At 40.2% G+C, this 14,074-nt stretch overlaps 1 protein-coding gene across 2 annotated transcripts in view; it reads right to left on the reverse strand.

Annotated features, from left to right (window-relative positions):
* Positions 1-14,074, reverse strand: part of CCDC25 (coiled-coil domain containing 25) — a 41,310-nt gene that overhangs the window by 16,434 nt on the left and 10,802 nt on the right. For both annotated transcript variants that reach the window (XM_082726846.1, XM_082726847.1), the window contains 2 exons: positions 10,003-10,054; positions 4,976-5,051 (listed from right to left, as the gene is read on the reverse strand). In XM_082726846.1, coding sequence (XP_082582972.1) covers positions 4,976-5,051; positions 10,003-10,054 — 128 coding nt within the window. The remainder of the gene's footprint in view (positions 1-4,975; positions 5,052-10,002; positions 10,055-14,074) is intronic.

The following is a 14,074-nucleotide window of genomic DNA, read 5'->3' on the forward strand; positions in this document are numbered from 1 at the left end:
CATCTCTTCAATAAATGGTGCTGGAAAAATTGGACAGCTATGTATAGAAGAATGAAACTCGACCATACACAAAGATAAACTTGAAATGGATAAAAGACCCCAACGTGAGGCTGGAATCTATCAAAATCCTAGAGGAGAACATAGGCAGTAACATCTTCGACAATGGCCATAGCAACTTCTTCCAAGATATGTCTCCAAAGACAAAGGAAACAAAAGCGAAAATGAACTTTTGGGACTTCCTCAAGATCAAAGCTTCTGCACAGCAAAGGAAACAGTCAACTAAACAAAGAGGCAACCCATGGAATGGGAGAAGATATTCGCAAATGACAATAAAGACAAAAGGCTGATATCCAAGATCTACAAAGAAGTCCCTAAACTCAACACACTCAAAACAGATAATCACATCAAAAAATGGGCAGAAGACATAAACAGACATTTCTCCAAAGAAGACATAAAAATGGCTAACAGACACATGTAAAAATGTTTATCATCATTAGCCATCAGGGAGATTCAAATCAAAACCACACTGAGATACCACTTTACACCAGTTAGAAAGGCCAAAATCAACAAGATAGTAAACAAGTGTTGGAGAGGATGTGAAGGGGAACCCTCTTACACTGTTGGTGGGAATGCAAATTGGTACGTGTAGCCACTTTGGAAAACAGTGTAGAGATTCCTTAAGAAATTAAAAATAGAGCTTCCCTATGACCCTGCATTGCACTACTGGCTATTTACCCCAAAGATACAGATGTAGTGAAAAGAAGGGACACCTGTACCCCAATGTTCATAGCAGCAATGGTCACAGTCACCAAACTGTGGAAAGAACCAAGATGCCCTTCAAATGGATAAAGAAGATATGGTCCATATATACAACGGAGTATTATGCCTCAATCAGAAAGGATGAATACCCAACTTTTGTATCCCATGACAGGACTGGTAGAGATTATGCTGAGTGAAGTAAGCCAAGCAGAGAGAGTCAATTATCACATGGTTTCACTTACCTGTGGAGCATAAGGAATAACACGGAGGTCATGGGGAGATGGAGAGAAGGGAGTTGGGGGAAATTGGAGGAGGAGGCAAACCATGAGAGACTGTGGACTCTAAGAAACACTGAGGGTTTTGGGGGTATGGTTGGGGGGTTGGGTGAGCCTGGTGGTGGGTATTATGGAACACACATATTGTATGGAGCACTGCGTGTGGTGCATAAACAATGAATTTTGGAACACTGAAAAAAAATTAAATTAAATTAAAAAAAAAAGTGTCGGGGTGCCTGCGTGGCTCAGTGGGTTGAGCCTCTGCCTTCGGCTTAGGTCATGATCCCAGGGTCCTGGGATTGAGCCCCACATTGGGCTCTCTGCTCCGTGGGGAGCCTGGTTCCTCCTCCCTCTCTCTTTGCCTGCCTCTCTGCCTAATTGTGATCTCTGTCTGTCAAATAAATAAATAAATCTTTAAAAAATAAAAAGGTCTTTAAAAAAAAAGTGTCTTCAGGTTAAAAGAGACTAGAGATATGATGAGTAACTATAACATATGATCTTGGGTCAGAAAAAAAATGCTATAAAGGGACAGTAGTGGGACAACTGGGAAAAAAACAACTGGGACTGTATATCAAATGATAGTATTTATTCTATCCACATGAAATTTCCTAAATCTGGTTACAGTAACACAGTTACTTAAGACAATGTTCCTGTTCTTAGGACATACTAAAGAGTTATGAGGTCTAAAATTTTTCCATCGAATGATTCAGCTAAAAAAAAACAAATAATTAGAACATTATAGAGAGAAAGCAAATACATATGGAAAAATTATTGAATCTAAGTGAAGGGCATATAGGAGTTGTATTTTTTTTGCAACAATTCTGTAGCTTTGGAACTTTTTTTTCAAAATGAAGATTTAAAAAGATCTCCATGTGCATGGTGCTATGGGAGACCTATGGATCAGACAATGGGTCTTGCCTTCCAACACTAAAGGAAGGCAGGTAAGTATGTAAATCACTACTATGAAAAGCAGAACTCACCATGGCGCCGAGGTGGCTCAGTTGGTTAAGTGTCTCCCTTTGGCTCAGCTCATGATCTCAGGGTCCTGGGACTGAGCCCCATGTCAGACTTCCTGACTTCCTGCTTAGCAAGAAGTCTGCTTCTCTCCCTCTGCCTTCCCTGCAACAGACACCCTCTCCCCTGGTCCCCGCTCTCTCTCTCTCTCTAAAATAAATAAATCTAATCTTAAAAAAAAAAAAAAAAGAAAAAGAAAAAAGAAAGATAAGAAAAGCAGAACTCATCAAATGCTACTTGAAAGGTAGAGGTAAAGTGCTCCAAGAGGGCAGTGATCACCCACGCTGGAAGAAGGCAAAGGCTCCACTGGATCGGTTAATACAGTTTAGTAGTTTAGACAGAAGACTTTTAGGTCAGACTGACTTCAAATGCACCTGCTGCCACACTTCAGAGCTCTGAGGACTTGGGAAGGTTCCTTAACTCCCTTAAACTCAGCTCCCTCATCTCTAAAATGAAAACAATAATGCATATCTCCGTAGCGTTGATAAATGAAATAATCCATGAAGTTTTTAGCACAGTGCCAGGCATGTAATTAACGCTCAAGGTTAGCTATTAGTACCATTACTACAACCACTGGGTGGACCTTGAACCTTAGCTTGCATCTAGACATGAGATGACTGACAAGGCAGATAAAACTGAGGAAAGAGAAGACAACATAAGCAGAGGTGTATGGGAAGAAAACAGCCAAGACATGCTTTGGCTGGAGGGTGAAATATGCGTAGGGAAAAGAAGCCTATAGTCAGAGCAGAGATGGTTACCTTCCAGCTTAAGAAGTCTGGACTTAACTGTGTAATTAAGGGGAAGCATGTCATAGATAGTATCTAAGCTTTTAGAAAGTTTAATCTGGCAAAGGAGTCTACGAATAAACTGACCAGATTCCATGATGACAAACAAGTTTAACTCAATTTCTTGGAGCCAGAGGTGGTCAAGCAGGGGGTTGGGGGGTAGCAAGGAAAATGGAGCAGCTCAGCATCCTCTGCTGTTAACTCCTAGGTGAGGTTCCTGGGCTCAGCTACTTGTTCTGCTAAGAGAGCTTTCAAAGGGGAAAGCTGAAGTGGAAAGCAGCGGAAGGCAGTGTCAGAACTCTTCTGTCTTTTCTGTCTTCTCTAAAACTAGTAAACTACAAAGAGATTAAAAAGAAAGAGGCCAGGCCCAGAATAAACAGTCCAAAGATCCCTTAATAAAGTAACATCTCCTCGCCAGGGGCATAGAAAGGGGACAAGATCACGTGAAAGGTTGCAACACACAGGAGGATAATGATTGTTTTAATTTTATTATTTTTACTTTAATAACTGAAGCTCATGACTGGAAATCTTAAGAACTCTGTTCTGCTCATAAAAATGGAATGTCCTAAGATTAACTGCAATTTAATGATTTATGGAGTTGAAAATCACTGGCTCTACAAGACCAGACTTCTACTTTCTTTGGCTCAGTATCTGACTCAGTAAAGCTGCCCAACTCAGATTTAGGAAACCCTATCTAAGTGATGAGGAAAGGGTACACTGGCCAGCTCTTATCCTATAATCTCCAACCCTGGTACCTGCTATCAGCTTTGTGTCCACCCTCTATCCAAACCATATTACTTTCCAACCCTCTAGATCATCTCACAACCTCACATCTCACCAAACTTACCTCCACTCTATCTAACTCTACGTCCTACACCCAAAAATCCAACCTACTAGCTCAACCATTCTTAGCAGACTATCATCTCCTGGCTTCCTTTTTTTTTTTTTTTTTTTTTTAAAGATTTTATTTATTTATTTGAGAGAGAGAGAGACAGCGAGAGAGAGCATGAGCGAGAAGGTCAGAGGGAGAAGCAGACTCCCCATGGAGCTGGGAGCCCGATACGGGACTCGATCCCGGTACTCCGGGATCATGACCTGAGCCGAAGGCAGTCGTCCAAACAACTGAGCCACCCAGGCATCCCTCCTGGCTTCCTTTTTAAGTTCCACTTCCTCCCCCCAAATTATCCTTCTTGACCTGTACCAACTACTGACTGATTAAATCTACTACTGACAGAACTAAACAAGCACCAAGCCCAGAATTGCAGGCCTCCCCTAAAACAAGCCAATTGTTCTCAACCCTCTGTGCACATTACAATCTCCTGGAAAACACTGGAAAAATATGGATACTTATGGATCACCCCAGACCAACTAAATGAGATTCTCTAGGAGATAAAAAGATCAACAGACTTGATACCTTTATAATATACAGGGAGAAGAAAGAATGAAAAAAAGAGAAGGAAAGAGTAGGAAACAGGGATACAGAGCTTTGAGTTCTAGAATTTAAGAAAAAATGATGAAAAGAAAGACATCACATAGCATTAAAAAAATAAAGCCTTAAGACAATCTCTTGCTTAGCTATTAACCTAACCTCATTTCCAAAAGCTTTCTTTCTTTCTTTTTTTTTTTTTTTAAGATTTATTTATTTGTGTGTGAGAGAGAGAGAGAGAGAGAGAGAGTCGCTAGTGTTAGGGCAAGGGCAGATGGAGAGACTATCCAAGCAGACTCCCACTGAATATGAAGTCCCACAAGGGGATTCGATTTCACGAGCCATGAGATCAGGACCTAGGCCAAAACCAAGAATCAGATGCTTAACTGATTAAGCCATCCAGGCATCCCCAAAAGTCTTTCTACGAACAACATCAAGGCTAGACACGTCTAGACAAGCTTCCAGTCAAGGTAATGAGAACACGGTAGAAAGAACTTTTTGAGAAAGGACCGGGAATGTGAGAGGGGTGGAGAGATTAGTTTTCAATTCTTGGACAGGTAGCAGAACTGCCACCTTAAAGAACAAAACAGGGGAAAGGTGTATTACAGATTATTCGTTTGACTCAAGCCGAAGTCACTGACATGTTTTCTAAAATATATTCAATTTCAGACACAGACATTGGCATTAATTCTGAAAACACCTCTAGGAAAACTGACCTTGAATGCTATTGGCCTTCACAAGATGGGCACAGTCCATCAGGACTTCCTTTGGAATGTCTTCTATCTTCTCCCCCTGGAACATACAAATAAACCAGGTGGTTCACTACCTTGTGACTGATCAATACCAGGCTTTGGTGCCTTACAAGGCACAATTAAAAGCAGAAGCTCTTCATCATATCTCTGAACACTGAAAAATGAAGTCTATATTATGGGAATGTTTGAGAGAAGGCAGTACAAGTAATATGGAAAATAATAATACTTAATAAGTGGGGGAAAAGGGTATAAAAGAAAACCACCAAAATACTAATTGGAATTATGTCTCAGGAACTTTCTCCTCTCTCTTGTTACTTTCTTCTCTTCATTCTTACTTCTGGAAACCTTGTAGGGAAATGGTACCTATTTTTGATAATTGGAAGTCTTCTTTGCTGAGGTCCCTACGACCTTCCTCTCACAGAGATATCTTATGGTCTTGGGTCTCAAATGTCATTTGAGGCAGGTCATCCACCAGCCTTAATTAGGAACCCAGTTCTTGGTGGGTTCGATGTAGCCACCCACCCTAACGGAAAAATAATATTGACTCCTTTTTCTGTGCAGATACTGTAACAAAGTCCAAGCTGAATAAGCAAAGCCATTCCAAAAGAACAAAAATATTTCAAAGGCAGAGCAAGCTGGAATCACCTCAGTGCTGGCTCCAACTAGACATGGGACTAAAGCAGCACTTCTGTATGGGAATGAAATGTCCTACCTACCCAAATAACTTGAGATAAATTAAGTTTATTCCATGATGTTTCTGAATTTTGTCTTGTTTTGTTCTAACGTGGGGATCACTCAAATACATGAATTTTGACCAAAAAAATACACGATTTAAGTTTGCCACTACTTCAATGACATACCTCATGCTAAGCAATTCCCTGACCACTTAAAGAAAGGATTCTGAATTTAACATCTTGATAATACAATGTCATTACTAAGACTACCAACCATTACACTAGGCCATTAAATGGTGATAGTGATGCCTTCAGAAGCTTCTAAAATGCACAGGACATTCTGTTCTAAATAAATTCAAATGAATAAGTAAAAAACAAAAGAGCTACCACTTTTTAAGTAGCCACCATGTGCCAGGCACTAAGTAAACAGTCATATGAAATAGACAGCATTATCTTCACTTTAGCAATGATGAAAATGAACTTTAACAAGGTTAAGTAACTGGGCCAGGGTCCCCCAAATCTAGTAAGTGACAGAGCTGAGAGGCAGGCTCTCTCAGCTGAGACAGGCCTAAGGGTTGTAGCAACTGACCCCAGGGTACGGTGCTTTCAGAATTCTTACAGAAACATAGGTTCTTGGCCCCTGATGTTAGGCTACATCCTGATATCCCTTCTTACTACCTGTGTCTGTCACTATGGCTGAAGCGATCTCATCTTTCTGTTGGCTACTTCTAATATAATATGGGAGGACTTAAAGCAATCTTTCAGCTTAGCATCATGCATAAAGTCAGAGTGAACTGACTGGAGAAGTCTGAGGTGCTCTCAATGTAAATGTCAGAATTGTGACTGTGGGCTTTGTGCCATCTCTGTCAACGAGATAAGAGACCTCTAGATAGGTGAGGGTTTTCTACAGGTTTCTGAAAGTCAAAGAAGCCGAGGAAAAAACACTGCTGAAAATCCATGATCTTCAAGTTCTGGGTTGAACTGAACTGAATTCAACAACCCAAAAGTTAACACATATGAAGCTTAGCATGTGCTAGGCATTACTTTAACTGCTTCAGTCATTATTCTAACTGCTCAGTTAATTCTCACAATGGCCCAAGAGGACAGGCACTATTAGCTCCTTTTACGGATGAGGAAATGGGCACAAGGTGATCTCCTCAAAGTCACAGCTAGAGAGCCATGGCTCACCTCCAGCAGTCTGGGTCCTCAACCACTTGGTCTGACTCCAGCTCCAACACTCACTTAGGACCTACTAAGTACAAAAGGCTATGCCATTTACTGCAGATCGAACAGGTAAACTTCCCTAAAGAGTGCGTATTTTTATAGAATACATGACGGGCTTCCAAAAGAAAATGAAATTAAACTTCTTCTCAAACAAGGAGTAACTGGTGGTAAATGAACTTGGGGCTACCACTATTATTTCCATTTCCTGACAAAGCAGAGTCTAAAGGAAAAAAAATTTAATTTGAACCAAAGGGAACCTTGGTAACACCATACTCTATTTACTCTAAAATTAAAATAGTTCTAAAATGGCAAGAAGTTGCCAAGGAGAATCCAGACTTTTGTTCCAGCACAGAGTTCAATCTTCCTTTTTCCTTTACAACACAGTTCTCAAAAACAAACAGTATAAATAAAGATGGGGCACACATTTTAACCTTGCTAAAAAATTAAGAAGTGAATATTATTATAATCATAATGAAATAGCATCTTATACTTATTAAAAAATTGTCAAAAGATTGCTATTGTTTTGAAGTTATAAAATCCCAGGAAGGATCTGGAAAACCTGTATATATCAGGCAGCATTTTAAACTAGTGCAATTATTTTTAGAGGGCAATTATCTTTTGACTCGGTGATTCCATTTCTGAAAATCACTGTAAAAAACTTAATTCAAAAGAAGAACAGAAAATGGTTCATTAAAAAAGAAATTTCTTGTTGGCAATTCATAATGCCGAAAACCATAAAGAACTCATGTTCTGACATGAGAGGTTCCGTATTAATTGCGGCACAATATCTATCAACTCAAAGCATCTAGTCAAAACAATAAATATGAAATACAGTAAGATGAAAAAGCGTATCAAACTGTCATTTTGAAGAGTAATATAATTAACTAGGGGAACTAAAAATTGTTGCATAATACAACAGGATGGAATGTAAACTGAGACAAAAAAAATCTAAGTGCGTGGCATGACATCACTGAAAGGCATCGGGTAAAAAACGGAGCAGCTTAAAAATAATTTTGGGAAACAGTATTTTGACTGGAAACTATAAGGCAAAAAGATAAAAAATAATTGCATATAAACACTGTACTTTAGTTGATAAAGTTGTTTTGCATGGGGAGATACCTGAACAGATCTGAAACCACTTATACAAATAGTGGAGCAAATAGATGGTAGATTGTGGGAACCAGGCTTCTTGCTCTGGGAAGTAACAGAGAAGCAAGGAGAAAAGGCTAGAGTGGCCTCTGTAATAACAGGTTAGTCAGAGACATCAGTATGAGTTCATGTTTAGCTTAAAATAGATAAAAATGGAGACACAGAAACAAAGGTTCGTAGGAATTACTAACGTGTTAGTATACACATATGTAGTTCCTAGCTCTGTAGCTGGCATATACATACATGTAGTTCCTAGACCTTGGAGAGGGCCTAGAAGCAATGACACTCCTGGAGCGGTGAGCACACCACATCCAGACTTGGCTTCTAAGTACCATTCCCCAATAAAAGGAATCAGCATCCCTTGAAGAAAGGGCTGGTTCTAGGACTGTGCAGGGAAAATACAAGACAAGTCCACAGCATCTTAGTAAGCCAGAAAGTAAGGAAGTGCTCAAAAACAAAAGAATGGGAGCATATCAAAGGAACATAGAAGTCAGGCTGAAAGAGCTCCGACCGAAGCTGGGACAATTTCAGCAACCAAATAACACAGAATTGGTTTATAACCCAGAGTATAAAATAAACATATGAGTCCACAGTGATACAAATAAATTACTGTATTAAATATACAGGGCAGAAGAGGTAAATTTTCCTTATATATGTAAATACTCCACCCACTGCAAGAAGTAGAGCTTAATTCCATCCCTACCCCCTTGAGTATGGGCTGGACTTGATGACTTGTTTCCAAATAACAGAGTGTGGAAGGGGGGAGAAAAATAACACTCCAGTGGGCAAACCTCGCAAACACTGGCCTGGCCAGGAGATGAAGGTTAGCCATGTCAGTGCTAAGTTCTATCAATGCATGTACCCTTGACATGATGGGATGAGGAGGGTGCTCCACCTTTGTGCTATTTCTTCCTCCAAAACCCAGAACTCCAGTCATGAGGAAAACATCAGATAAACTCAAATTGAGTGACATTCTGTGAAGAACCTGGCCAGTGCTTCTTAAATTGTCATGGTCATGAGAAATACGGAGAGTCTCACATGTGTGAAACTGCCACATATCAGAGCCTAGGCAGATGTGACCATTAAACACAGTGTGGGACACTGGGCTGGTTCCTGGGACAGAAGGAGGACATTAATGGAAAAACTGGTGAAATCAAAATAGAGCCCAGAGTTTAGTTAACGGTAATGTACCAATGTTGGTTTCTTGGTTCTAACCAATCTGCCAGTCATGTAAGATGTTCACAATGGGGGGAAAATAGGCATGGGGTCTAGAGGAACTCTGTGCTATCTCTGCAACTTCTCTCTAAATCTAAAATCATTCCAAAGTAAGACATTAAAAAAAAAAAAAGTAATACACATAGCAAGTATATACACCCTATGATTCAACTGTATAAAATGTAATATATGAATGTAAAGATATTAGAAAAATAGCACTTTTATGTTACTAGGAGACACTGCATTTTTTTTTTCTCTTTACTAATTTAATGCTGTTTTAAATGTCTCAGAGAAGCCCCTGATAACTGGGAACATCAGTCCTCAGTGAGGCAGGACAATCCCATGAGTGTGAGAAAAAGGAACCACACATGATCTCCACAGGAAAAGATAGAGGTCCAGAATTGTCAAATGAAATGAAAGGGAGAGGAAGCAGAGGTGACAAACCACACAGCTGAACTGGCAGGATAATTACGCCAGTCAGGGCAGTAGTTCTAGCTGGGGTATATGGACAATGGCCCCTTCCAAGTATCCAAAAATCACCAGACTTTCCCTTAAGTGATGTTCCAGGTCAGGGGTAAGACATCTCTTCATTTGCTCATTTTTCAACTGTTGTACATATTTATTACTTTAAGCAATTTAAACTGCAAAAAAAAAAAAAAAGGACAGAGGACGAGATAGGATGTTCATCCCCAGAGAAAAAGTCATGAGTCCATGTTTAAATCCAGTTACCTTATGTAATCGAAGGTATACATGAGCCGAAGAGAGTTTGTCCACATGAAACCTACAAAGAATGAAAACCACTTTTAGCAAGAGGTATAAGACAACCATTTCCTCAGGCCCCTTGCATTCAAAGCATTCCAATTCAGAAAGTATTAACTCAGTGCTTACCACATGCCAAGCACCACAGGGAGTATAAAACACAACCACCGCCTCTAAAGGCACTATCAACCGGGAGAGGTAAGATAAACACAAAAAGTTCTGCAGCTGTGTGAGACAAAGTGCCAAGATGAATACCAGAGAAATGGAAATACCCTGGAAAGGGTGATTTTTCCAGTGAGAAAGAGCTACCCATGACCAAAGGCTTCTCTGAAGGACTGAGGTTTAGAGAGTCCCTGAAGGAAGCAGAGGACTTAGAGAAACACAGGGAAAGGAATTTCAGGTGAGGAGAGAAGGGGAATGAAAGACGTCATCAAGACTTCAGTGTTGCAAGCCTGGGAGACTGGTAGGACCACAGGGGGAAATATTTTACAGCTGGAGAAGACACAAGCTTGGGAAAAAAGATGAGAGGTTTGGTTTGAGAGATCCTAAGTTTCAAGGCATGGCAAAACAATCCAAAGAGAAGCACAGAGTTGGAAAAGTCATAAAATGGGTCAGATCAACAACTCATCCTCCCTCACATCTGGCAGTGGCCCTAATACAGGCCTTCTCTGAAAGCATGGGATAAACCCTTTAGGATACTGTCCTAAAAACATCTGGAATGTCCTCCCATCTCAATGTCCCAAATAAAACCTTACCTTTTATTAAGGCTCTATCACCCGCCAATGTAATGAAATCTTTCTAAACTTAATCCCTTTCTCACCTAGTCTAGTGGTTAAGATTTTCATACTTATAATTTACCAAATAAAGTTGACTTTCTCTCTTTTCAACATCCAGAGATGCCCCCAGGATTCTAGCACCAAACAACAGTAACACATGATGGTCACTTTGGGATTCCGTTAACTTGACTTGTCTCTTCCTTAGTCCATAATGTCCCGGGCTGTAGAGTTTTCAGTAAAAACCTAAGGAGGTTCCATTGCATCCCATTATGTATTTCTTAAGACATTTTCTTAGCATTAATGTATCTTTCAGAAGTGAAAATAGTCACTCACACCTAGTACAAGATGCAGACAGTATGATTCTACATAAATGTTAAGATTATGGTGTTCCTAATATTCTTTTCAACAAATTAAGCATCTTGTTAGTCACTGTGGATATAGAAAAACAGTACACATTTTTGGCAGTCAATGATGACTCTAGGTTTTTTTTTAACTTTTTATTTTTTAAAAGATTTTTATTTATTTATTTGACACAGAGAGAGCGAGAGCTCACAAAGCAGGCAGAGAGGCAGGCAGAGGGGGAGGGGAAAGCAGGCTCCCTGCTGAGCAGAGAGCCCGATGTCTATGGATGCCTATGCCAGGCTAGATCCCAGAACTCTGAGATCATGACCTCAGCCAAAGGCAGAGGCTTAACCCACTGAGCCACCCAGGTGCCCTCTAGGTTTTATTTTTAACCATCACTGCTAGCCAGAAGTGGATACTGATTTTTCCCCAACTGGTTCATTTACTCATTTGCATTCCATATAAAAGATTGCTACTGATTATCGTCTTCAGCTTGGCCTTTTCCATTGGGAAAAAAATGTGTTTTTACAAATTTAGAAATTATCTATCTCATTACTCTCTTTCAGAATCTTAGGAAAGACTCCATTAGGAAGCAAGTTCAGCCGAGAACTAACTCCTCCCATTCCAACTTGTTTTAAACCACTTCTCCACTTACAGCAATGTTTTCCCACATACACACAGTAGTTTAATTGTATTCTGATTTCCCTTAAGAAAAGGTCTCTGATATGGAATTTTATCAAAAGAAGTACACAAATAATTCAACGTATATCTAATCACAAAACCCACATGGGAATATATCACTGCTGATACACAGACCAATTCCACACTGGTAGGTTAACCTCTATGAGGGCACAGGGAATGCAGGGAAATACAGGGCTTGGTTTAACTGTAAAAACAAACAAAAAACCCCCCAAAAACCCAGCTCTACAAGTTTCCTTAAAAAACCTTTCCAAACCTTCTAAAATGTTTACTCCAAAAAGTTTCAATTATTCCCCGTAGTTTCCTAGTTCCTTCTTGTCCTTGTTATCTTCCTTTCTCTTACTTCATCCCTGTTTTCTTTATTGAATGCAAAGACTAGAAAGATCAACAAATGAGTGTCAATGACTGGGAGATGCAGACCCTCAAAACTGAGTCATTTAACTCCTCAAAGTGGGGTCCCTGGAAATAGTGTTCACTAGGGTGTCTGGAGGCAAACTATTTCTATTTTTCTATGTTCTTTTGTTTAAAGATAAACCCAGTTTCATTCTCATTTAGTCCCGGGAAAATCCTTTGCTTAAAGGTGCCTCAGAAGGTTTTCTGGTACAAACTCAGGTAAAGTTCCAAAGTGTACCTTGGAGAGACACAGGTTGGAAAAATCACCTTGGAATGCTGATCAACTGAATCATTCCTAGCATGCCGAGGACTGTTCCCAGGATTGCCAAGAAAGTCCTGAAACTGAGGGCTGGCTATTCCACCTTACATTAGGCCCCAAATAGCTTCAGAACGTAAAAGTCCATCACTTCCAACAAGTCATTAGTCTCAAGGGTTGGTCAAGATGGGTATCAAGGTATCTATAGACATTAATTTGGTTAAATAGCATTCCAGGAGAGAGTAAACCATAGTGAAATAAAAAACTCAACTCAGAACACATAGGGCATAGAAATTTCTCTTCCATGTATTTAATTTTTTAAAAAATGAAGGTAAAAGGCTGTGGTAAATTGACTTCCGTGGTACATCTGAATACTCTGAATATGGCACCTTTACTAGGCGAGTATTTACACCTCAAATGTGACATGTTAGAAATTCACAGCAGATAACTACATAACAGAGGCAGCCATTCTCATCTCCCTTGACAGGATCTGGAACTCTGTGGGTTTCAAGGACAACTGAAATAAGCCAGCTCAGTGATACGTCCTCAAAATAGAGATACCAGAATGCAGTTATTGCGGAGAAATGTCCAGTAGAGATGACTGCTAGAGAAAAAGAGAGTTAATCAGGAAGTTAACAAATATTTATAGGACATGTGCCATAGGCCAGGTGCCATGGTAGGTAATGGGATGGGATAGTAAGTAAAGTGATCATTGTCCTCATGAGGTGTATAATCTAGAGTTCCAAGAAGGTAAGCAGTACTCAATCCAAAAGCCCCTTGACAGTGCACACTGCCCACCTCAGGTAAGAGGGAACCAAGCAGTGTCTACCTTGAGGACCCCTAATTTTTGAGTTCAGAAGACAGGCCACTGTGCTGGAAGAGGGGGCAGATTGAAAAAAAAAAGACTTTAAAATTCTTCAGGTTTATAGTGCCTCCTGGCTCCTGGAGTGTGGACTTCAGAGAAGACAGACAGGAAAGCATTTCCTCTTAGTCATGAATTATCCCCTCCATCATAGGGCAGACTGAAGCAAGAGAGGAGGTACCCTTTGGTGGGTACCTACAGCTGTGCTTGGGAGTTCTGAGGATGGCCACCTCTGGCGGGGAGCTTAGGTTAACCTCTGTGCAATAGTTTTCCTATTAAATGTCCAACACTGTTCACTTTATTGAAACTAAAGCAGCCCTTCTAAAAAGTGTCTAACTTCTGTCTCTCTAGGGAATTGAGTGAAAGATCCAGGCCCACACTTGGGAGAAAGGAGGTCCAGAGAGAGCTGCAGCAATGGCCCGAGGGAGGAAGGAAGTCACCCTTAGGCAGAGCGCAGCAGCCGAAGGGAAGAAAAAAGTTGGTACTGCAGAACTCGAGCCAGCTGGGGAAACAGCAACAACCAGAGCACATCTGTTCAGTCTCCCAGAGACTTAGTTTCTTCATCTGAAAATGGGTATAATACCAGTAACTCTTTTACAGGGTTACTGTGAAATTAAAGGTATTAATAAAGTAAACATCTACCAGCACTTGGCATGCAGTTAGGTATTCAATACGTGTTTGTTATTACTATCATTAATGCAAATAGGATCTGTG

The sequence above is a fragment of the Mustela nivalis genome, assembly GCF_964662115.1.
Source record: "Mustela nivalis genome assembly, chromosome: 4".
NCBI lineage: Eukaryota > Metazoa > Chordata > Mammalia > Carnivora > Mustelidae > Mustela > Mustela nivalis.